Below are 25,763 nucleotides of genomic sequence, written 5' to 3'. Positions count from 1 at the left end.
CACTGAAACAGTCCTTAAGACCTGAAAACACTCTGATAAAAAGGGAGATAAAACTGTAGTATTAAAAACACTAGTGTCCATTAAAAACAGGGCAGTGTCCAGGTTAAGATCTCCAGACTAGACCAGGTTAAGGTCTCCAGACTAGGTCAGCAGGGCCACATAGGAACCTTTGGGCAAACTGTAATCTGAAGGCGGACACCCTGCTAAACAGGTGAATTAACCCCTGGCCCCATTGATCCTTAGGCAGGAACAGAACGCACTGGGGCAGCCAGTAAAGCCGGTCCCAGAAGAAATCCACAATCTTAGACTGGAGCAGTTTTAGGAGGTCAGGAGGAGGCTCTACACAGGCCAGGCGATGCCAGAGCCCACTGGCCACTAAGTTGTTGATTATGAAAGTTCTCCCCCTGTAGGACATCCCCTCCACCTTCTCTACAACACCATCCGAGTTCTTCATAACGTGTTCCTCATTGCCAAGATGAACCTCCAAGTATTAAAACTCCTGTCTTTCAGAGGAGGCCCCCAGGAAGACCAGTTCTTCAGCTTCTACTGTAACTGCTATGGCTCCACTCTTGTTCCAGTTCACCTTGGCAGACGATACTTCATTAAAATGTTTAACAGTTTCTTCTAACGTGTATGTCATGTTGTGTTCTGATAAGAACAACAACAACGTCATCTGCATAGGCTGATAAAACAAAATGTACATAATTACATAAGAGGTTCAATAGATAGGGCGTACAGCATCCCTGAGAAGGGGCAGCCTTGTCTGATGCCTCATCCTACTTTAAAAGGAGCACTTAGCCCACCATTGATCTTCAGTACACTCTCAATGCCTTGGTACAAAACCCTGACCATAGCAATGAGTCCAGAGCTGACACCAAACCTCTCTAGAGTTTTCCAGAGGTATGGGTGCTCAACTCAAAAGCTTTTTCTTGGTCAAGCAAAATCAAACCCAAGTCTATACTATGATCTGGTCCATCACCTCCCGCAACCTGTTGGCCACAGGATCTTTTAGTCAATACACAGCTGAGAGACAGGACGCCAGTTCTTGATATCCCGAAGGTCACCGTTTTTGGGTAGCAATGTCAGGACGACCCATCCGCAGCTGAGAGGCAGGGAGTTCTCTGCCAGACTCTCATGAACAACAGAAAGTCCAATATGAGGTCACACCAGAACGTCTTGTATAACTCCACGGAGAGGCCGCCCAACCCTGGAGCTCTCGCTCTTTCATGCTCTGCAAAGTTGTAGAAAGCTCCTGCAGAGAAATGTCCATGTCGAGGGCACCAACCTGAGAAAGATCCCCACAGAAGACATCTATGCGCTCCTTATCCTAAGCATACTCGCTGTGATAAAAGTCCCTGTAGAACTTCACAGCCCTTCTCCTGATGTCACCACGCTCCTCCATGATGTCTCCTAAAGTGGATCGCAGGCTATGGATTGACCTACTCGGACCATTGGGTTTCTTCAGGCCGAAAAAAAATCTGGAAGGCGCATCCATGTCAGTCACGCTCTGAAACCTAGATCGGACCAGCGTTCTGGTGCCCAATAGGCTGGCAAGAGCTGCCTTTTTTGATTTGAGGACTTCAAAGTGTCCCCTATTTCCTGTGGACTTGACCAAGTTCTGAAATTCCACTATATCAATCTCTAGATCCTTCATTAATCTGGTAATGTCTTTTGTGACATTGAAAGTGTACTGTAAACAAAACTGTTTCATCTCCACAATCCCACCACTGTCTCAGGCTCATAAAATCTGATTATCTGTTTCTAAAACTCTGCCAAATGAACTTAAAACACTCATCCAGCAGCAGTGGGTTGTTAAAATGCCAGTATGCGCTCCTATGCTTTATGTTGGTAATAAAAACATGACATAAAACCATGGCATGATCACTAAAACCAACGGGTCTGATGAAACAGGTGTCGCTGATGTTGCATAAAAGCATAAAATCGGTCAAGTCTCACTAAAGAGACCATGTTGTCCCGAACGTGAGAAAATGTATACTGTCTGTCCTGCCCATGAAGACTCGTCCATACATCCACCAGCTCGTGAGTCCTTAGGACCGAGCTTAAAAGCTGCTTTGATGGAAAATGTGGCTCTTTGTGGTTTCTATCCAGATTGTCGTTTTCAGTGCAGTTAAAATCACAGCCTAAAAACAAATAATCATCCCATCATGTTTAACTAACCTTGTCTCTTTCTCTCCAGTAGTTGTGCTTCTCCCCCACTTTGTCCTCAGCTACAGGTCTCAACGGATTGCAGGTCCAACCATCCTGTCCATCAGTGTCCAGTCTCTGATCCAACCATCCTGCTTGCGTCCAGTACCTGGGCCCGACCATCCTGCCTGCGTCCAGTCCCTGGGCCCGACCATCCTGCCTGTGTCCAGTCCCTGGGCCCGACCATCCTGCTTGCGTCTAGTCCCTGGCCCCGACCATCCTTCTTGCGTCCAGTCCCTGGCCCGACCATCCTGCGTGTGTCCAGTCCCTGGCCTGACTATCCTGCCTGTGTCCAGTCCCTGGCCCGACCATCCTGCCTGTGTCCAGTCCTTGGCCCGACCATCCTGCCTGTGTCCAGTCCTTGGCCCGACCATCCTGCTTGCGTCCAGTCCCTGGCCCGACCATCCTGCCTGTGTCCAGTCCCTGGTCCGACCATCCTGCCTGTGTCCAGTCCCTGGTCCGACCATCCTGCCTGTGTCCAGTCCCTGGCCCGACCATCCTGCCTGTGTCCAGTCCTTGGCCCGACCATCCTGCCTGTGTCCAGTCCTTGGCCCGACCATCCTGCCTGTGTCCAGTCCTTGGCCCGACCATCCTGCTTGCGTCCAGTCCCTGGCCCGACCATCCTGCCTGTGTCCAGTCCCTGGTCCGACCATCCTGCCTGTGTCCAGTCCCTGGTCCGACCATCCTGCCTGTGTCCAGTCCTTGGCCCGACCATCCTGCCTGTGTCCAGTCCTTGGCCCGACCATCCTGCCTGTGTCCAGTCCTTGGCCCGACCATCCTGCTTGCGTCCAGTCCCTGGCCCGACCATCCTGCCTGCGTCCAGTCCCTGGCCCGACCATCCTGCCTGCGTCCAGTCCCTGGCCCGACCATCCTGCCTGTGTCCAGTCCCTGGCCCGACCATCCTGCCTGTGCTCTGTTGTACCTTGTTGTTGTTGTTGTTGCTGTGCTTTTTTCTCTCTCTCTCCCCTGACTCCAACTGGTCAAGACAGATGGCCACCCACAACCAGCCTGGTTCTGCTGGAGTTTTCTTCCTCATTAGAGAGGTAGATTTTCCTCTCCACTGTTGCTGTCCAACTGTTATTAGAGGCTTGCTGTATGGGGGATTTGTTGGGTTTAGTTGTACAAGATCTTAAACCTTACCTTGTAAAGTGCCTTGATATAACCTTGTAGTGATTTGGCGCCATATAAATAAAATTGAATTGAATGGAATAATCTTCGAAAATAAATTCCATTAAAACCGCGTGTACTTCATTAAGTCTCTCTGTAAAAGTAAACATTCACTAAACTGTCACATTTCTGTTTGAAACTATGGCCTACACCACCAACAGTCTGCCAGGGCTGATTGCAGACACGGTGAGGGACACTGGGTGGCAGCATCGAGAGAACAAAATGCCCACAACAGCACTGGTACTGCTGTCGTGACTCAGCACCACCTGCCCAGGCCACTCCCTCTTCCAGTCTACCTCATTGCTGCTGTCACATGAACGTGGTTTAGTCTCATCAGTTCATATAAAATTACCTTTTTTTTCTGGCCCAAGGGTACCAAGTTTAAAGTGAACCATGATAAGAGATTATATATAAAACAGTTCAGAGCAGAAACACAATTCTACGATCAAAGAAGAGTAATTAAAAGACACCACCATCATCCTCATCAAGAAGCTCCTGTCTCAGTTTAAAAGCAATCTTTTTCAGCCTATAAAACTCCTGGTCAGTGTATTCCTCTCTACCGGTGCTCTTCATCTGAGTGCGGACAGACCTTGAGAACAACTCCTTATCGGAAAAATAGTTCTCAATGTTCACATGCCTTATGTTCTTTGTTGTCAGTAAAAACTTAACACGATGTTTGCTTGGTCAGCCCCCTGTGCCTGTTGACTCAGCAAAACACCTTGTCCACTATCTAATCCACCCTCCGCCTGCTTTCAGCACCACTACCCTGCCCCTGTCCACCTGCTTCACCTTCAGCCTGTTTAGCTGCCTCCTCTTCACATTGTTCCCTTTGTTCATGCGTGAACGTCTCAGGTCATGCCCTGATGAGGTGTCCTTCTCTCCCACAGCCAAAGCACTTCATGGTCTCAGATGTTACAAACAGAATATAATCAAAATCATCAACATTTTTCAGTTTGAGGACCAGGTTTAGGTCCTCATCCTTTTTGTTAAGCACCATGTAAGTAGTTTGACACTGATAAACGGTGGAATATTTCACAAAGTCACTTTCTTAGCGGGCTGCGTCAGAAGAGCCATAGGAACAAAGGAGTCATTAATGAGGACACCACTTTGAACTACGGAATTAACTTTGTCAACGCTGTCAAGGAAGATCACCACAGAGCCGCCCATCCTGGCGGCAGACTTGACGCTTTGTGCACTACAGCGGCCACAGCAACCGCACATTCATTTACGGAAAAGCGAGAAGCAGCAGCGATCTTCAAGCCGTGCTTCCGCGTTAAGTCAATAAACAGCATACCGACGCGGGGAGACCCACCTGGCATTTTCACTGGTCGGGGAAAAAAAACAACAAACAAACCCCCTACCCAATCTATTTACACACCCCACCGATGAACAAAAGTACAAAAAGCACCAAAGTGAAAATAAAAAACATTAACACAGTACAAAGCAAAAAGTTTGGAAAACCGTCAGTCAGTCTGACAATTGCCCAGCTCCCAGATTAGAGCTGCAGACTACAAACCCTGTTGTACAAACTCTGTAGGGAAGATGCTGTATAATCAAAGAAAGCCATGCTAGGACGTGTCATGGTAGTGATGACAGTACTTACACAAATTGCTTTCTCTGTTTATTTTCATCCACCAATACCAAATGCATCTCACAACACTTTACACCTTGTGTAGTTCACAAATGTAGGGGGGTTAACTACACCATCAGAGATAAGGCTGCTGTGAGCTCAGGGAAAGATCAAGCAACTGCTGAATGAAGGATGACAGCAAAACAACATGATTTAAACAAAGCTGATAGGAGGTCACATACAAATGCAACTGAACTAAAGTCCATTAAAAGAAGTAAAGGATTTCTACGTGGTTTTGTATTTTTCTTATTTTGGCTCACCTTCTGATTACGAGGCAGGTCATGGACCCTGCTTGGTGGGGAGTAGTGGAGGACTAGCCTTTGGAACTCAAGCAGGTTGAACAGAGACTAGATGTGGAAGATGAATGAGGAAACGTTAATAACACTGAATAAGAAGACAGCTTTAGCCCACAGTTATAACATTAGTTACATACAACATAAGTATAAGTTATAACTTTACACCTGAGAAGAGGGAAAGCTGTAGTGATGACCCAAAGATTGAAAGGTTTTTGTATTATTCACACTACTTGGTATACATTATATACAAACCTGATGAACAAGCTACTCCTAAATAAATTGTTTTGCTTACCCAAATTTATATATAAAATTGTCTTTCACTCATATTTATACACAAATAACATAAGGTTTACCTTCTTTTTATTTACAATAATAATTACATGCTTTGATTCTAATAATTTGGGAATATTTAACAAAAGAGACTTGTTTACTCCAGTTCTTCCAGGCGTAGCTGGGTCAGCCTGTCTTCTCAAGGTTTGGGGTTAAATTACACATAGGAGTCAGGCACCATGTGATGGTGTATCCAATGTTCATCTGGCATATTTCTGCAAGGTCACATTCTGCCACTGATTCCACCATACAAGAGGTCTTTGTGAAAGGGACACTAAAAATGTCACTTTGTTCTAACATTTAAACTTCTAGATAATGCTCTTATTCATTTAGACCACTTAAATGACTGTAGCACTGAACGTCATTAGGGACAGCAAAAGCTTAGCGACTTTACTTTACTAACCATTATCATAGAAAGCACATAGCAAAATATATCATTAACAATGGTTTTATTTGGAGGTTGACAACCACGTGTTTACAAAAGGTGTTCACACCTGTATGACAGCACTGAACCAGCAGGTGTTGCCAACATTTTTCAGCCCCACAGGGCAGTTGTCTACTCTCTTTCTGTCATGTGGGTTGGGTGAATCGCTCCACACTTCTGTATGGGTACGCTTTAGACTCGCCTTGTTCTCAGCTATGCTGGCCTCCAAAACTCTAAAAGTAAGAGGAAGGTAAAACATAGAACAAATGCTATGACAAACACACACAAATTTGCATCTCCAAACCTGTTTCTAAATGATTATTGTAACAAAGTGTAATCCTGCCATTTTCGAGGATCTTTTCTTCTTGTGATTTTTAGTATGCCAGAAACATTCCTTGTCTGTATAAATGTCAGCGTAGCTACCTAATACACACCTTCAGTTCAGTTACACTGGGTTTTAATTACACTGTCAGTCTGAGGCTGCCTAATTGTGCTTCAGTCAGGTCACATCATAACTTATGGCAGTGGTTGTAATTTAAAAAGTGAGGGTAATGAGACTTACTTTATTCCTCAGGGACATAACAACATAATACCAGTCATTACAAGGCAGGTGAACGTTAGTAGTGATGTGACTTTTGAATTGGTTATAAGGAAAACATACACCTCTTAAAATATAATATATGATATAATTTGTCCAAATAATACAATAACTGTTATACTGTATTTCTGAAATATGCCATGTGTATGGATAACTAACTAATTGACATAAAGCAATAATCAAAAATAGACAATGGAATTTACTCTGCGTGCAATACTTTTCTTTGACAGAAATGACATGCTTTCACTTAGAAATGCTCCTGAGCCCACCTGCTGATGGCCTGCTCCTCATCAGTGATGCCCGTCTCTCTGAATGCCCGGTTGGACTCCTCCAGGCTGAGGGCAATAGCCCTCTGCAAGTCATCTTTATCATCCCCAGTGAGGTCAATTACATCTATGTCAAGAAAATAACACACAGAAACACAATGTAGCACTAATTATGCATGCTTTGTGTTACTGTTAATAATTAATTCAGTATCCTATAAAGAGAAAGCACAGTTGTCACTTTTTAATGCACATAAAATAAAGCATCTCTGGCAAAATTTAAAGACGCTGCTCACTTGTGTCTGCCTGGCTGCCCACACTGATGTATCTGTCACTGGCCACCTGGGATGTCTGGTAGTAGGTTGTCTCGTCTTGCTGAGGAACCTTAGTGTTCTTCTCGGTCAAAAAGGCCACTGCCTCGGCCAGGTCACCATTGCTCACCTATGACAAGAATCAATGTGCTGTGGTTAATAATAAGATGTATTCACTGCTTCTATTGGATCCAAATCACTTGCCAAGACATTGGTAGAGATAATAAGATATAGGTTGATCTATGACGATTATTTGGCTTCTTGGAAACACAAAATACATCTACATATCTACATGTAATCCAATGACCAAGCATTTTTGAAAATACATTACAGTAAAATTGTGAATACCGATCACCTCTCTAATTTGTGCATAGATAGCAAACAAGCTGTACACAACTGCAGAATAGATTATTATATTCACATGTAAACATACACACTAGATTTGTGTCATTTACCCCCTCTATTATATCTGATAGATTTTGTAATGCAAACATTTCATGATGTACCTGCAGGGCCTGCTGAAGCAGCTGGACATCCGTGGTACCTGTTACCTCCCTTAACTGGTTTAGTAGCGTCTGCTGGTGCTATTGAAAGGCAAAGACAGAAAGGAAAATGTGAAAACATACAGAGCATAAAGGATAATACAGGCTCAGCTTCTAGTAATTTAAATGTAAATATTCCACTCTCCATTTGTATTGGTAGACAAAACATGGCCACATTTTGGGGGAGGAAAAAGAAAAAAAAAACCTCAATAGCCAAGATTTCTTTACAATTAAAGTTCTCAACAGTCTTCGCTGAGCACTGATACTCATTCAACACCAAGGCAAGGTTTTTTTGTTTATAATGACCATGTGAAAACATTGGTATCATGATTTCTGCCTAAGCTCTATTTATTTAGGTCCTATTAGCTATAGCCAGGGCATCCTTTGGCACGTTCCCTCCATTGCCAGCAAACTGACTCTTCCCACACCTGGTCCTTATTGAGTTCCTGAACTGGTCTCTGGTTTTACCCATTGTCTGTTTATGTACTGTACAATCCAGGATTTGTTTTCCTCAATAGGCTTCATGTGTACAGTACCCACCCTCCTTTTTTTTCACTGCAAGTGCCTGCCTGTATGTTTTCCATCCTGTGCACACACGCATGTGACTCATCAAATAAAACATAAATCACTATTAGGTCACAACAATAAAACACACATCACATAACTGACTTGTTGTAGTCAAAAAACTGATGCAGCACCAGAATGGTAGTTAATGAGCTCACCGAGTCTGATGTCAAAGCCAGTTGGACTGCATGGACCCACCACATACACTTAACCTGCAATGTACTGAATAAATGCACTATAAATATTTAAGGAGCGCACTTAGTATCAGATTAAAAACAGACTTTAATTTTGAGTATAAAAATGTAACACACAAGCGGCATTTGTTTACACAAATTCATGTAGACTGCCTTTAGACACCATAAATTTATTGAACAACATACATCAATGTAAACCATAAACACCACATACAGGAGAGACAGTTATTCCTAGGAGCATGATACAGCATCAACACTATCAGAAATATTTTATCCAGCATAATTGATTAGACATTCCATAAATCAGGATTAACGAGGCATATTAGGACACCAATAAAAAGTCATGATGGAAAGTCACTTCACTTAAAATATTCCAATTTGTATTTGGGCACTACAGACATTTGTGGAAGCTAAAATACCCAGAAAATCTACTAACAAACAAACAACAGTTTACATCATCACAACAACTGACAATAACCAACTGCACACTGGAAATATGACAACTGACTCTAATTTTGACATCAGGCAGCTAATTTTCTATGCATTTATAAAGTCAAAAGCGAACCTTCAGGGGCAAATGTTTATACAAAGTCGATGGAAAGAATGCTCATGTCTTTGTTAGACATAATGCACAATAATGCATCAAAATTTGGTGCAAAAAAATCAAACTTTACATACCTTAGTAGTGAGATTAATACATGTGGTAAGTTAGGTTAAAGCAGTCATTTTAAACAACAATTATAACGCCTTACACATAACTTTTAATGGCTCCAAATACTGGTATAGGTATTACTAGTCCACATATTCGTTGCCACTAAATCTGCAAGGGATCCATTACTAAGCAGTAAATATATTACTATTTTAACCACTAGAGACAAGTAACAAAACTAAAGTGTATTTTGGTAAGTGGTAGAGACTGATGGATGCAGGTTTGTTGATATACAGATTGGCAGGGTCATTTACGACTGAGGGATGTTTTACCTGTGACAGATTTGGGCCAAGTCAGCCCCAAGAGCAGTTACTCAGAGACACAGCCACACACACACACACACACACACACACACACACACACACACACACACACACACACACACACACACACACAGCTGTCATCTTTGTGTGGTATATCTAGCTGCCACCATAGAATTCTCTGCATGGCAAAGGGAATACACACACTGACACTAAGGCACTTACAGCACAAAGTTCCTTACTGCTTCTGAAAAGGTCTGATTGCATAATAGGGTTTCTGTTACACGTCTGAATATCTATTCAGCCAATACTTCATACTGTCTTAGACTTCTGTCTTACATCGCACCATCGGATATTTGCCACGCACTGCTAGTCAGACAGATCTAAGACAGATGTGTTATTACTCAGTCATCTTATGCTGTAGAATTCGAGTAGAGTAATCGAAATAGTGTAGTAAACCGCGAATATTGACAACTGTCCTTCAAATAGGTTTTTTTAAACAGCAAACCAAACATGTCCCTTGTGTTGCATAAAGCGGTTCATGTTATATAATTAACCACAGCTATGTAGAGCAAAAAATCGTTAACGCGACTCTAATCAACATAATCATGCGTTATTTCGTTCCATCAAGTATAAACTAATAACCTGCATTCTCAGTTATAATCCATGGAACAGATGAGCCCATATCATGCGATTCAATCCCCACCAAGCGTCATTGCTCCGCTATGTTTCTGACTGCTTTAGCTGTCAGCTACACTTTGTAAACAAAGATATCGGATATGTGATGAGTAACCTGGGGAATATTTGAATACATAAACACTGTTACCCCGCCAGCCAGGTCAAACAATTATTCATCAAAACACGTCTTAAACGACCCATGACGACAAAACGCTTGGACATTTGATCCATTCTTGGACGTTGAATCGTTAAATCTTTCTCGTGGCCTTGTTTGTTTTCAACTCATGACACTGCTAGCCACGGGGCTAACTGTACTAAGCGGGATGTTTCTGTTTAGACAAACGCAAATTGCCAGCGGTCGCTGACGTCCTACCACTAAAGCAAAGGACGCTGAGGCTAAACTTAACTTTACGTGTTGCTGTTAGCTACTGTAAGCTAGCATAACATTGGATAACGCGTTACGCAAAGATACTGTTAGGCCAGATTGAAAGATATTTATTTAGAGATTTACGAAACGAAACACTGCGAAAGCTACCCCATGGCCATAATAAAATAAAAAAAATCACGATTAACCAAATTAGGCGCAGGACTCGTGAGGCGAGGCTGTTAGTACTTTCAGCTTTAAAACTACGTAGCTACATTCAGCTAACGTTAGCTAGCCTTATAGTTAGCGTCTTTAAGCTTACCTTCTGAGAATGCTGCTGGAGGACATTCTGCTCCACGGTCATGGCCGGTTCAGAAGTAAATGTATTTCAACTGAGACCAAGAGTAGCAAAATGCGCAGGACAGTTTATACTAAAGCGAATTAAAATGTAATGTTATGATGTCCCCTCCTTAATCAGCGTCATTACAGGCGCCATGGCAGAGTAACTAGAATGTCTTCAGCAGGCATGAGACCATTGCTTGCTCTTGGATCGATTATTCTGTTCTGTCAGAACTGCCCTTTCGAAAAGGCAGTGTTTTGGAAGCTAGGAACATCACGACGCAAAAGAGCGCTTGGAATTGTATTTGTCTATTTGTTACTAATCACACTCTTATGGCTTTATATTACACGTAAGTGCTGTTTTATAGATGTTCTGTATGGAGTTTATGGTGCATACTGCTTTTAGGTTAGGTATATAACTATGGAGTTTGAGATGATTAAAATGTAGATGTGTAAATGAGCGACTAATGCACACTGGACTCCTGCTTTGAATTAGTTTAGGAATATTAAGGCGTAATAGTAGTAACTCTCGGGAAACCACTCGGGGAGTTGGCGGGAGTGAAGAAGCTCTCCTCGGTAAACTACCGAGGTCAAATGAGCCGCAGTTCCAGCGTTGCCAGATAGGAAACAAAGCAATATGGAACTGTAGCTTTAAAATGACCGTCATTGACCCAAGCTATCGTATGAAATAAACAACTTTAAAAATCACAGTGCATTAATGAAGAAACCTATTCTATGTGCACATAACCTACGGAAATCGCACAGAGGTTTAGTTATTTCAATTTAACAATTATTTTATTCATTTTAGGAGGTACAGACTTGATAGCTGCGAGCTGCTCATCACATGCAGGGGTTTTAACGTTTTATCCGTCTAAAAATTGGAACAGAAATTGAACGCATACCATTCACTTTTCTGCTTCTTTATATAAACAAAAACATTTATTTTCCAAGTGATTTCCATTGTGGAGGCACATGTTTTTCATTGCCTGCAAGAGGCAAGTTTTGTCACTGTCTAAAAATACATACGTTTTTTTCTGTTTTTATCCACCACTGAGCATCATCTTTCTTAAAGAGGCTTACAATAATTTATAAATGTTTATTCTTGCGGAGGATGAATTTAAAAACTCAAGGAAAATATATTCTCTTCCAAACATGTTCATATGAGAACCAGTGATGTTGTGGCTAAGCTCCTGGGTTTGATCCCATCTGTCATTTTCTTGTTGTTTACCCCAGGTGCCTTTCTGTGTGGAGTTTGCATGTTCTCCCCATGTCTGAGAATTTTCACCAGGTACTCTGCTTTCTTCCCACAGTCTAAAGACAATTTAAATTATGTAAACAGATCTTATTAAAACTAAGTCGCAAAAATGTAAGCATATTCCATGTTAATTATTGTTGTTTACATGTTAATATTCCTGGAAAGAAGGTCAAATATGCATTCTTGACTTTTACCGGTTAGACCTTGCTCAGTGGCACACATACATAATGGCGATCGCGCGGCGGCGGGATAGTAGAGAGCGCACAACCTCGCCTAGGGGGCCAACTTGGCCCTGTGTGGAGAAATACATTCACTTGTCCAATTTCTGTTCTATTTACTCAAAGAAAAAACAATACCAATATTAAAACACTGAGCATTTGAAACCATCAGCTGTTATTAATTAAGTGCAAGATGGAAGAGAACAGTTCTCTCACGCAGAACTGGGTCATCCTTCAGATGTTCAGGAATAGCATTATTGCAATAGTTAGAGAAGCAGTCAGCATGCTTTGTTAAGATGAACTGTGTCATCTAAGTAGTACACATAAATATTAATGGGAATAATAAGGATTTGGTGGTGTTGTTGGGGGAAATTATTTCACTATGGCAGGGACTTATTGTAACACAAGAATTCTGTAATTTAATTTCTAGAATATAAATCCACAGCCTAAAATCTTGATTCAGCGTAAACATTAGTGGTTGTGTGAAGCTGTCTTCCAGCAGATGGCGACATCCGCTTTTACAGCCACAGCTTTCTTAATGATTGATGCGCACAATAGCAGCAGTAATGTGGAAAAGGAAATGAATCATGAAAATGATTCCACTTGGTAAACCAAGTAGCGTCATAAATCACAAAGCATGTTTCAAATTTTTTGCACTGAGTCTTAATCAATATCGCATAGGTCTGTGTGCTCCATGCCAACGTATTGGCTGTGTTGTATATGCGAGTATGTCTGGGTGAAGTCCAAACAACCAAAATGTCTCTGAAAAAAGGCCCTTCTCGTCCTGAGCAGGACATATCACACAGTATGACCTGAAGGCAGGAGGTAGATCCATCACTCAGAGAATGTGAGAAGCTGTCAGGAAACTAATCAGAAAATAAGTTGATGAATCAATTGGCAAAGTCAAACAGTAGCCGCTGCAGTCAGAAGAGATCCTTGGCTGACTGGCTGATATATAAAGAGCTTAGACTTGTTTGTTGAAGATCAAAAAGGATCCTGAAAGTAAGCCTGAGGGCTGTATAATAATAGCTTCATTCACACCAGGACAGTTAAAATCCCCCCTGCGCTGTGTCTCATTCACTAATCAGCCACAAATAAAATGTGGTGCACACGATTGTACTGTACTTTCATGTAAATTTAGAAAATTAATAATAGTCATAAAACAAGTACTTTTTTAGTAGTTTCACGCTGACTTGTATAGGAAAACACAAGTATAGTGCCATATGATTAAAAAAAATGCATTGTATTGTTGTTAATCTACAATATGAAGTAGCTGCAGTACTTGGGAACCTACTACAGTGTATCGGCTTGAACCAGACAGTGCAGGTCTACCCGAATAAAAGGGCCAGTGGTGTAAGTGGTGATTCAGTTTTAATATTAAATTCACTCGTCTTTTTATATTTTATAGCATCTTTAGTTGTTAGTTTGTGAATTACATTAAACCATTATTATGTGTATTTGTACAATATGCATCCGTATCACAGTGTCTTTTATTGGAGGCTGCTTTTTTATCCTATTAGTGAAAGAGAATGAGTAGGTGCACATAAGAAGTGAATGAAACCCCAGGAAACTCGCTCTCCCTCCTTCTTTTAGCAAATGGCTCCCCCCATGAATTGACTCTTTATACTGCAACCATTTTTTTTGCACTGCATTGACACTCTGCTCATCTGTGCTGCCCTCTGGAGTCTGTCCCTCCACCTGCCAAGTCGCTTTACTCACTGTCCGTGTTTTTATTCAGGGGTTTTGGTGACAGCCTGGGCTCTGAGGCTGCAGATGGACAAAGTGGAGTTATGTGAAAACTTAGAGCAATTACATGACTCACAATCAGGCTGACAAAGCGTCATTCAGTGTCATCTACACAGAGCCTTGTGCTGGTCACTGTTAGTCTATCACATAATGACTTGAAATGTAAATGAGTTGCCACGATCACTGTGAAACTTGGATGTGAATCCAGCATCCCTTCTACTGAAACTTGCTTCCTTTCTCTGCTTGTGGCACAAAGAATGCTACAACCCCTCATGGCCTGAATGTAGAACAAGATGTTTGTGCGATATTTCAGCCATGTTCTGTGTTTCTAATTGTCGACTTTCATCACTTGTTCCTGTCAGCTCATGTCAGTTCTGAACTGCGTTGATTGCTTGGATTTATTTAATGCCCTAAACCACAACCGGGGTCATTGGAAGTGTGAGTGTGACTTTTGTATGTATCCTGTTTTAAATTACGTGTTTGCAATATGGTAACAATAACTAGATCTAGTCATTTCATGGTTTCATACAAAGTGAGTGACACGTGAGGTTCAAAGCAAGAATTATAAACAATATATAATAAATTATAAAGCCTTTTTTTACACATTTTTTCCTTTTTTCAGTTCATTTTGTTATTCACTAAATCCCCACTGACACAGATGCTTCTTTATATTTTTTCTGTTCTGTATGACTTCACCCAGACATGAGCACCAGAGCACAAACCCAACAATTTAAAGCTGTTGTGCTTTTCTTTCTAAACGGTCCATAACCTCTGCAGCACAAATTTGCAGACGGGTCGACACTAAACTGCCCTTTCTCATTCTGCTGGGGATTTTGAGGAATGTTTACTGAAAAGGTCACGACCCTGCTGATCAGCCACAGTGTTGTCATTTCTGATGAAACATAGAGGAAATTAGCGGTGAATACGTTTCCTCAAGATGTGACTTTTCACATGACAGAGTTGGAAATTTGGTGTTAAGGTGTTTGCTTTCTCTGACTCAGGGGTCAGGCGAAGTTAGAGACAGGTCAAGAAAGAAATAGTGAAATGAAACCTCCAGATGTACAGAATTAGGGAGAGTGTGAATAAGAAGAAGTAGCAGGAGAATGCTTCCAGGCTGGTAGAAAGGAGATTGACAAGGCTACTCCTCCCTAGCCAGTTTGTAAAACATTTACCCTTGTGCTTATACAACATGGCAACATCACCCATGTTCTTCTGTTCTTCCAGTGTCAGCTGGGCTCCCAGAAACTGACAGGCTTGACAGACCTCTGGGATTCTCACTCATGAATATTACATTGGGACAGTTAACATGCCTGCACATGTCATCACTACGGACACTTTACAAAGTAGCTGCCACAGACTCTGGAAGCTGTGAAAAACTGTTGGTTCTTAAAGTTTAAACTTGTACTCAATAGACTCAAAATGATTGTGCATGTACTTTTTAAGTTTGACTTATTGTTTCCAAGGTTCTGCAGTTTAGGTTTATTGGTCATTTATGACTAATTGCTGCAGACTAGGAGGCCCTGAAAGGCAGCAAGGGTCAGGAAGCTATCAGGCGTGAACCAAATGAAAAGCTGTGCTAACACTTGTCATATTTACACAAAATGTTACAGAGAGGGAGTGGGGAGGAAGGTGGGTGGTGCTGCTGCTTGTGGTTTGTGTGTGGAGAAGGGGGGAGGAGGCGTAGGTGCCACAGCTGCAGGCCAACAGTTGATCCTGTCCCCAGGAAACAGGTCAGGGCAAGAAGGAGGACAAAAGGTCGCGACCCTGGGGGTTAAGAAACAGACTTCAGAAAGACGTACATCTTCAAAAGAGAAGGCCCCGCTGGGAGAAGCAGTATAAGGTTGGAAAAATAAACCAACCTGACCTCCTTTCTCAAAGCAGGAGTTTCCCCAGATGTTCACCTCAACCTCTCTATTGTTCTCTAACTTGAGGCGCTGCTCTTGTGTATTTTACCTTCAGCCAGGTGCTGCAGCAGCACACACAGGCTTTAGAAATTAAGCCCAGTTTTGAACATTATTATTATTCATATATTCTTTACTAAGCTGCAAATGGGCTGCTGTCAAATGTTAATCACATTATGTGTGTGTGTGTGTGTGTGTGTGTGTGTGTGTTTACCTAATGTATAGGGTCAAACCATGTGCTCAGAGTTCAAACACTTGTATGAGTAGAGGGTAATTCAACATCTGTGAGCATATTTATCACACCAGTAAACATGACAGCTAGTGAAAAGTGTTAGCCCAGTATGGCCTCCATGTGAATAAACAAAGCTCTGAACAAAGGAGCATCTCATCAAGACTAAATCCAAAAACAAGAGTAGCTGGTGTTTTAAACAATTCCCATGTGGAGACACCAGTGACAGATGAGGTTAAGTGTGGTCATTCAGTTGTTTGTCAGAGAAGAAGCATCTCTAATGCCAGAAAATCATTTTAGAGGCCTCATAACTACGAAATGTCTATGGTGGGTCTTCCGAGGCCTTGGCCCATAGTTGAGTCACTGGTGGCCTGGTGTGCAGTGCTCACATCCTTTTGACCTCACGTTGAGCTCAGGAAATCAAAGAGAGGAGCTACAGACAAACAGTCAATTGTCAAGTTTTACACCTTGACCTGTGCTTAAAACTTGTGGCTCCCGCCTTTCTGTTTGCCACCGCTTCAGTAATCAAGAGGAAATCAAGAGGTTACTGGCGGTTCAGCCTCAATAAGAATCTTGAAATGGAGAAGTTCACCAAGGGGAAAGGTTACAGGGAGTTTAAAGTGTGTAGTCAATCATGGGGAGGATTAAATAAAAGGGAAGTCGGGGCTGGGGAAATGTGCTGAGATTTCAAAAGTGCACTGCAGACAAAAAGCCGTCTGTTTGCTCCATGGACCTCATATTCAAACGTGGCGTGAGGGGACTCGTGCGTGAACTCGTCTTCACCTCTCACACTACAAGCTGTTTTTCCTCATGTCAAAAAAATAATAATCACAAAAAAAATGAAGATGCATGAATGAAGTCTTTGTATTGAGGGTACAACGACATTGGTTTTGGCTTCCAAATAAAGCAACATGCCATTTCGTGAGGCTTATCCTTGGGCATCTAGTGCACATCTGGTGACCTCTGTGTGTCCTCCCTCCTTCCAGTGTCTTTCCTGCCTTTGTTAAGACTCAGCAGTGTACAGCAGCCAACTCAGAAGCAGGACTTTGGGGCAAATGCAGGACATCCTCTTACTTTACTTGAAGGAACAAGAGTCTTTGATTACAGAAAATAGAATCTGTCTTTGATGTGCTTTTAAAATCATATTCTGCATTGTGGAATGTATGGTGTGATTAGTGCTGTATATGTCATTATCTTCTGTAAGTGACCACACATAACTAGAAAAAGAGCAGGACATTCATACTAGGTCATGCATTTTAGTACTTTATTTTAGAGATATCAGTGCAAATGAACACCAAAAATGAAAACATAAAAAATGAAATAATGTTCAAGTCTTCACATGAAAAAATGAACAGTTTTTTTTCATATCCGTTGCTACAAATGTATTTTTAGATGCACAATGCAGATCTATGATTGTACGTCAATCCCCCACTAAAGCCCCGAGCTCTACAACCGAGCCTTGTTAACCAGTAACAGAAAAGAAAAAAAAAATCACAAAAATATTTAATGCACGTTTATTTTTCACACATTTTTTTATCAACTTGCTCAACAGCCTGTGGTTATTTAGGGACTGTTCATATTCTAAATGAACCTCTCTCTGTGATAAAAAAAAGACCTATTTTAAGACTTGACATTTTTCCCTCATCACCATTAGGGATACACAGGTAGTTCCCATGCGTCTGCATGCAACAGGCAGCAGTGAGGAGAGTCGGACATTATTACACAACACAGCGCAGGATAGATTATCATTTACCACATAGAGACACATGCAAGGAACAAACCAAGCCAAAACAAAGAAAACAGAAATAAAACAGATGGGTATAGCATCCTCTGCCTTTGTATGTACACTTGTACGCATATAATTCATATTTACATATCAGGGCATTAAAAACTAGGGTAATATCTTTTCTTAAACATTACAAAATAGTCATCTTTCATACTGAAAGTACTATTTACACAAATATATTTAACCATTGCGAAAATGTATTAATTGAGAGATGTACTTCATAGGTATATGTATTAAAAAGATCACAAGACTAAATGGATGAAGCAGTTTGTGAAAACAAGAATAAAAATACAGTACAATCAAAAGAAGGAGCTAGATAGCAGATTTCCCTCAAGACACCAAAATGTCTACTCATATCCAGCTGCTTTAAAAACAAAGATGTACCTGTGGTCTTCTCTTTTTTTGTCATGCAATTCTTTTGTCATTTTATGAGTTAAGAGACTGCCACAAAAATAAAAGCAAAGGTGTCCAGGAACCACAACAGTTAGAAATGATGAAAACAGAAATCACAAACCGTCAACAGATAGCAATACTGACATTGTTAATTACATGCCACTGAATGAATCTGAAAAGCACACAGAGGGCTTAGCTTCAATAGTGCAAACTCTAGGTGCTCCTTTATATGAAATGAAGAGGAAAAAGCCATGTGCTTCACAATAAGAAGTTTTGGTGTGCACGAAGAGCAGTGCCGGTTTACCCAGGTTGGGAGGATACGTTTCTCAGACACTGCCGAAACTGTTGCTCTAGAAACCTGTTTACACACAGTTGTGCAACTGTAAGCACCACACACACACACACACACACACACACACACACACACACACACACACACACACACACACACACACACACTGTTGACCCATCTGCACAAAACTGCACAGTCTGCAAACATTACCATGAATTTGCACTGTCGAATATTGGCCTTTAAAGTTCATTTCAAATAAAAGCAAACCATAATGAGAAGTTGTTGACCATTCAAACTTCCATTATATATTCTTATTATTATATTATTCACTCGGCGTGTAATTACACCGCAGCATGAATTTGGAAGGGGAAGCAAGACAAGGCATTCATCACAAATTCTCACTGAATATTCTGCAGGGTGTATGTTGTTTTCAAGGTCCTCTTTTGAATAAATGTATCATGTACGCTGTTATAACAGACTGCTGTGCCTACTCCAGGATGACATTATTTGGAATCTTATCTAAAATTGATGGGATTCTGTCTGAAAATGCTGAGATGGAAAAAATAAATAAATGTCCACTGAACTGAGCGAGAACATTTTTAGCGTATTCAATAATAAATGTCACTTGAAATGTTCTTTGTGAATGTTTTATGACAGGCAACAAAGAGGGCAAGGAATAGTGATATGTGTGCAATTCAGATACTAATAAGGAAAAAAACAACACCATATTGTACAGGTGGATTTTGTCATCACTAAATGAAATGTGCGGTGCATGATAATTACTAAAATAGGTAAACTTGCAACAATTGCTTGTATCAATTAGACATTTTGCAAAGACAGACCTGTATCATTCCATCACCTCACTATTTAATAATTGAGAAAGCAATGCAACTATGCATTTTAATCTGAACTTGCTCTATTTCACAAAAGATTTGTTATTTGCTTCATCAAACCAATTTGGCAAGGCATTAAACAGAAAGAAAACAATGAACGTTCAATTTGAATTGTTCTGTAGTTGATACAACTTCTAGTCGGATGATTGCCTCAGCCCCTGGCTCCCGTGGCTGTGCTTGTCATTGTGGGTCGGTGATTGCGGGGTGGAGCTCAGACTGTGTTCATAGGCATGCATATCACTAATTGGCTCTTCTTTTATTCTAACCGCAGCCTGGGTTTCCTCTGCCTGATCTCTCACTTCGTTCCTCAGTTGAATGCTCCCCTTCTGCAACATGTAATACAGAATGGGGTTGGAACGTGACAGCCGTGGAGAGTCTGGGTTTGAGTCACAACCCTCTTCCTCCTCCTCATTCTCCTGACTACTCCACCGCACAGGGCTCTCGGGCTCCTGTTTGACCAAAGTAGGAGGGTCCCGTTTTTGAGTGAGAGGCCACGGGTGACGACTCCAGCTGCCGCGGAGAGGGTTTTCACCTGCAGGGAGGGTGGGCACTGGTCTGAGATTACTCTGAAGCCCTGAGTTAGGCAGACCATGTGAGTTCCAGCTGGGTAAGTGGAGGAAGCTGTGATTATGGGCAGGCTGAGCAAGAATGCTGCCATTAGCCTTGCCATTGGCTTGCAAGACTGAAGGATTGGGGGCCCCCCGGTGCTGCTGGGAAAGCTCCTTCAGGCAGTTGTCAGAAAGCAGCAGCTGTTTGAGCACATTGAAGCCTCGACTCTCTCTAGTGAGGGTTTCACTTGGTGGGCTCCTTGGTGCAGCCTCCTCTTCCTTCAAAATTCTCTGCTGTTCAGGCCCTTCCAGAATAACAGGAGAGGAAAAAAGGTTTGTGTTTCCAATGTCCAAAGCTCTTGGAGAGCTAGTTTTATTCAAAACATCGACCTGATCAGAGCAGAAGCGTCTCTTCTTAGAACTGGGACTTGGATACTCCCTCTGTTCCTCCTTAACTTGCCTAGACTTTGACTCAGCCTGCATAGTAGCACTGGTATAGTAGGTAGCAGTCTGTTGTTTCAGTAGCTGGCTGAGTAGGCCATATTTTGCTATAACCTCTGCAGGACCTGGCTCTGTTTTTAAGTCATGCTGAGAATCTGAGAGGGGGCTATTTTTCTCATAGCCACAGGACCTTTTTCTGCTGCTTAAGTCCTCAGAAATGGCAGCAGATGGTCCCTCCCCCTCTGCAAGCTCTGTTTTGACTTTTACGTCCAAAGGAGACCCGTTAGAGCTGTCACAGATGATGGAGGCACCTGAATTTGTCTCATAGCAACCTCCTGCCACCTCCACACTTCTCCTGCCACTGCCACTGGGCCGATCTTTACGGTCTTTACTGACTGATGCAGTACCTGCCCCTGTTCCTAGAAGTAGCTGTAGCACAGTACGTCTCTCTAGTAGGTTTTCGATCTGTGATGAAGGAGGAGAGGCTTCCTTTCGACTGAAAGGTGTGCCACTTCCTGAGGCCCTGTCTGATAGTGGAGTGGTGGTCGTCCTGTGAATTGGTGCGCTGAGTCTTTCCAACAGTGCTAGGGGCCTGCTGGTGTCATGTTCTTGGCCCAACCCTTTGTTGGAGGGGATAGGTGGGGAGGAAGAAGCTGTGCCACACTGAGCCAGATTCTGCAAAAGTTTACTGGCACTGAAGGCAGGCTCTGAAGCCTTCTCAGCAGGGAAGTTTTTGGACTTACACAAATCCAATGGGCTGGACTGAATATGAGGGGAGGGGTATGAGTAAGGAGAAAGTGAACTACTAGGGTCATGAGTAAGTGAATAAAGGGGCTGGGGTGGGGCTACAGTCCCATCTGTAGGGCTTTTTGTCTCGGCCTCCTCCCAGGACACAGACTCTTTTTGCTGGCTTCGAGACATTGTGGCCATAGTTATATCAATTGGCAAATCCTGGTTACCTCCCACTTTATTAACCATCTCATTATTTCTTCGCTCAAGAAGAAGCTGCATTAGTGTGACTTTAGGGTGGGCTTTTCGGTCTGGGCTCATTTCAGGCTCCTTGTTCTTAGACAATTTTAATCCTGATGGCTCTGGTTTCCACTTGTTTATTAAAGACTCTGTTAGTTTATCTAGGGAGGAGGTAGAAATACACGAAGATGAAGAAATAGCACTGGAGCAGGTAGAGACAATAGTAGAGCATGGTGAAAAGGTGGAGGGTTGACAAGAAGCTTGAGGGGAAAATGTCACTGGGGTGGAGGAAAACGCTGTGGTTAAAGAAGAGACAGTGGAGGTGGAAGAAGAGCAGGAGAGGGTGGTAGTTTTGAGCCCTGTGTCTTGTGTGTTGGCTCGGTTTCTCATGGAGAGGTCAATGGGAGAGCAACTTGAGTAGGAACTCTCCGCATCACTGCTATCCTTTGCCAGACTCCTTTCCTGCGTGGAGCACTCGCTATCTGAAGTGACTGAAGATGAGCAGCTTGGCAGCAGAATGCCACAATTGTCCTCCAGGTGCCCATTCTTGGTCAGCTGCTTCTGGTTGTTGTGGTTGTTAAGTAGCAGCAACAGCAAACTGCTGCATGTCTGGGGAGGGCGCGTCGGTCGGGTGTCAAAGCCTCGTTTTTCCCTAGGAGGGTGGCTGTAACTGTGGCTTGGAGGAGGTGGTGGGGTGGATGGGGAGCTTTGGCTGTGTCTACGCAGCAAAGAGGGGCTCTGTGGACTTGACAGGGCTGTTTGAGAGAGTGTTGTTGACATTGTAGTTGTTGCCGTCATTCCGTTTTGGGTTGTTAAGGAGCTTAGTGTTTCTGGGGCTCCAGTTAGAGTCTCTCCTACACTAGGTGACCTTTTGTCCTGTTGGTTTGCCATGGCAGCTAGTCTCTCACTGGCAGATCTTCCTGAGAGCTGAGCTTTGAGCGCATGCTCTCTGGAGTACTGCTGCAGATGGGCTTCACTGGACAGCAGCAGAGCCAGTTGACTGCAGGCCACACTTGGCTTGGGGGAAGGTGCAGGACTTGAACGGATTTTCACCATGTTGGCCACTGCTTTCAGACGCTCTGCACATGACACCGACTCGGAAGCTGTAGGAGCAGAGGGAGGTGTAGCACTGTGTGCTGACCGAGGGGATTCTGGAGGTCTGTCTTGATTATGTCCTCTGCGACTATAGGGTGTGTTGCTGTGATTTTGAAGCTTGCTCTTTCTCATCAAACCCTTCAAACGACTTGAGGCTGTCCCATACATAGGAAGTGGCTCTTTTTCTGTAGGTGGTGCCTTGGAAGGAGAGGAACCCTCACTAGGGGGATTAGTAGAGTGCTGAGACATTGCCACACTCTGAAGCCGTGAGCTGAATGACTGAAGCAAGGATGCCAGCAGGGTGCTCTCTCCAGCATGAGGCGATCCCTCTAGTGCTCCATTCTGTAGACCTCCTCCTTGGCCATTAAGCTCAATTGGGGGTGAATTTAGTCGCTGGTTCCCTTGATCATTCCAGGCGCCAGAGCGTAGTAAGCGGGCTTTTTTTAGGTGCTGGGAAGAACCAAGCATGGGTCCATTGGTTCCAGCTTTGGGGGCTGTGGGGCCATGGTCGGGCAGTTGGTAAGGACCGCCTACCTTGTCACCCTGCTCCTGGTTGCTATGGGCAGCCTCAGACCTCCCGCTTGCCGTGGCCCCCGGCCCGGCCACCACTGGATGCATAAGGATACCTTCCAGATAAGTTAGAACAGCTGAATCCTTGTGTGTCTCAGGGCCAGGCTCCTCCCCATGAGTCATGTTCAATACTAGGATCCCCTTGTGTAGATCAGTACTGTTACTGGGAAACAAATGTCCACTAGGTCATCTAGTTTTCAGTGACATGTACTTCAGCCCAAAAGTAAAAAAACAAGCTGGCAGGCAGTTGCACCGAGTGAATCTGCAGGGTGCTGAGGGATAGACTGGCTGGATGTGATCCCTTCACGTAGACACAAGATCAACCATGTTTGGAGGCAATCTGGGCCAGGTGGGCCACCGAGGCATTGTTAAATGCCTTTAAACAACATGGGATCCCATAAGGCCGTGCTCAAGGTTTATGTGAGTAACAAACAGGGAGTCAGCAAGATTTCACCACAAAGATGTTGACACATTCCGTGGTTCTGGATGTTTGGGATGTCTGTCCTGAAGCCTGGCTGTACTTCTGTCAGTGGCGCGTCTCAGCTTTGCAGATCTCACATGGGGGGACCTATGGAAACGAATGAAAGAAGGGGGCAAACAGAAATGGTTGGGTGGAGAAAGAGAGGAGAAAAAAGGAGAAACTGTGTGAGAAGCAGGGATTTGCCCAGCACTATATCACACTCATTTCACCACCTTGTCTGCCATCTCTGTTACTTAGCAACATTTCAGATTGACTGCACACGGCTCCTTCTCCTCTCTGCACTCTCCCCTCACAGCCACCGAACAGACGACAAATGTAGATTGGACCTGATTGGATCCAAATTGAAAATTCAAGCCTGCTACCTTGAAAACATTAAGGTCTTCAGCTGTAAGCCCCTCACAGAGATGTCTTTCAAAAGTGAAGGGCCTTCCGAGAGCTGTGAATAATTTTTTATGCTGCTTGTCATTTCAGCGGATTATCCTCCCTACCACCTCCTGCTCCTTATGCACTTGAGCAGCATCTCACACAACGCAACCCTTGGTCTACATAAAGCAAGAGCCACCCACCCCCTCACCCACCCACATGGATTTAAGTATGCATTTAAGCCTTCATGCCTAGACGCAGGCATGAAGCTCTGCATGAAGATACACTCTGCACATGAACAGTATAAGTATGCGCTCATACTTACAGAGTAACCATACTCTCTCTCACCACTGCATTACCTTTACTCATGGATGAAAAGCTATGCATTATGTACTACAGTTTGACGTCTGAATAGTTCCACGAAGCTAGAGCAAAACCTGAACCGACTTGATATGATGTGTTTACAAGTACAATACAAACGCAGAGATGAATCGCAGCAAGCTAACAGACAAGCTGTTCTCAGTCGTGTGTGCATCCTTGTGTGTGCGCCATGAGGGGAAGGGGGTAGCTTAAGGATCAGGTGCATCTGTCACACTGCACCACTGTCAGAAAGGCAGAACCAGTGACACTAGGGCAAGCACTGTGCCAGTTGCCTTGACAGTGTCAGCAATGCTGCCCTGGGAGACCTCTGCTCTGAACCCTGTCAGCGTGGTTTCCGTGAATACAGGACACCTCCGACAGCCCTGCCCACATCCCATAAAGGTTAATTAATACAGAGCTTCCACCTCGCCTCAGTTGCAGCCGGTGTCCTTTCCCAATGCCATCCTCACCTTTGGTGTCCGCTGAGTGGACCAACATACCAGGTCAGACAACAGGACAGTGGCCCTCGATTATGACGAAAGGCCATAGCAACCCATGCAACCGCTCCCCTCAATACTTCATAGAAAGCAGCAGCATGGCCCAAAGACAACAAATTGGTATTTTAATGCCACCTTGAAAACGAGCTGCATTCAAGCTGATGTGTGCAGTTTAGTCTGGGTAGGAGCTGAAAAACAATCACACTGGCAATTTGAATATCTTTATAAACTGAAGAGCAACACGTTGATAAGAGTCTCCAGACTTTGCAGCAGTACACAGACTAGAATAATGTCACTGAGATGGGCCCATTAGCGTCAACTGTAGTTCAAGGCCATCTTTAAGCTCTTGACCTAAATCTGACAACAACAAAAGCCAACCTGGTCACACTGGACCATCTGACGTCTGCTGTCATGCTAATCTTAGATGCTCCGGATTAGGGCAATTTTCCCGCCACTGGGCTTAATAGAGATGTAATAGAATGGCCTGTAATGACACATTTGAGCAACACTACACACACACATGGGTTGACCTTTAACACACCTTGGCAAACTATCTCCTATACTACGATAAAGCCTCACGGTTAGAGAGCAAAAAAATGAAAATGGAAACGAAACAATGACACAGTTTTAACATGGGAAATTCTGTTAATCTCTGTGCTGCTGGCAGCAGAATTACAGTTGACCTTGTCTGCGTTTTTGCCCAAAGACTTTTCAATACAGATCAGACAAGGCAGCACAGGGACGCAATGACACTGCACATTACTAGTTTATATACAAGAGCTGCTGCATTCACCCTTTCACATAAAGTAGGAATTGCTCTTTAAACAAAGTGGCAACCTTCAGGCTCTTGAG

The 25,763-nt window shown here is 43.3% G+C and overlaps 2 protein-coding genes across 7 annotated transcripts in view; both read right to left on the bottom strand.

Moving 5' to 3' along the window:
- Nucleotides 1–11,050, bottom strand: part of usp25 (ubiquitin specific peptidase 25) — a 33,773-nt gene extending 22,723 nt beyond the window's left edge. For 2 of the 6 annotated variants that reach the window (XM_029174578.3, XM_029174580.3), the window contains exons 1-7: nucleotides 10,858–11,040; nucleotides 8,489–8,552; nucleotides 7,731–7,808; nucleotides 7,210–7,354; nucleotides 6,920–7,043; nucleotides 6,123–6,285; nucleotides 5,263–5,349 (exon numbers count right to left, since the gene is read on the bottom strand). In XM_029174578.3, the coding sequence (XP_029030411.1) occupies nucleotides 5,263–5,349; nucleotides 6,123–6,285; nucleotides 6,920–7,043; nucleotides 7,210–7,354; nucleotides 7,731–7,808; nucleotides 8,489–8,552; nucleotides 10,858–10,883 (687 nt within the window). In that variant the 5' untranslated portion in view covers nucleotides 10,884–11,040. Of the gene's footprint in view, nucleotides 1–5,262; nucleotides 5,350–6,122; nucleotides 6,286–6,919; nucleotides 7,044–7,209; nucleotides 7,355–7,730; nucleotides 7,809–8,488; nucleotides 8,553–10,138; nucleotides 10,817–10,857 lie in introns of those variants that run through there. The other 4 variants (XM_029174581.3, XM_029174579.3, XM_029174582.3 and 1 more) reach the window with 4 other exon arrangements.
- Nucleotides 11,051–17,473: 6,423 nt separating this feature from the next.
- The window catches only part of nrip1b (nuclear receptor interacting protein 1b), a 31,489-nt gene continuing 23,199 nt past the window's right edge, over nucleotides 17,474–25,763 (bottom strand). Inside the window, exon 2 of the mRNA XM_029174577.3 lies at nucleotides 17,474–23,778. Coding sequence (XP_029030410.1) covers nucleotides 19,722–23,333 — 3,612 coding nt within the window. The 5' untranslated portion in view covers nucleotides 23,334–23,778 and the 3' untranslated portion in view covers nucleotides 17,474–19,721. The remainder of the gene's footprint in view (nucleotides 23,779–25,763) is intronic.

Source organism: Betta splendens, chromosome 14 (assembly GCF_900634795.4).
Source record: "Betta splendens chromosome 14, fBetSpl5.4, whole genome shotgun sequence".
NCBI lineage: Eukaryota > Metazoa > Chordata > Actinopteri > Anabantiformes > Osphronemidae > Betta > Betta splendens.
This window is presented reverse-complemented; position numbering and strand designations above follow the sequence as displayed.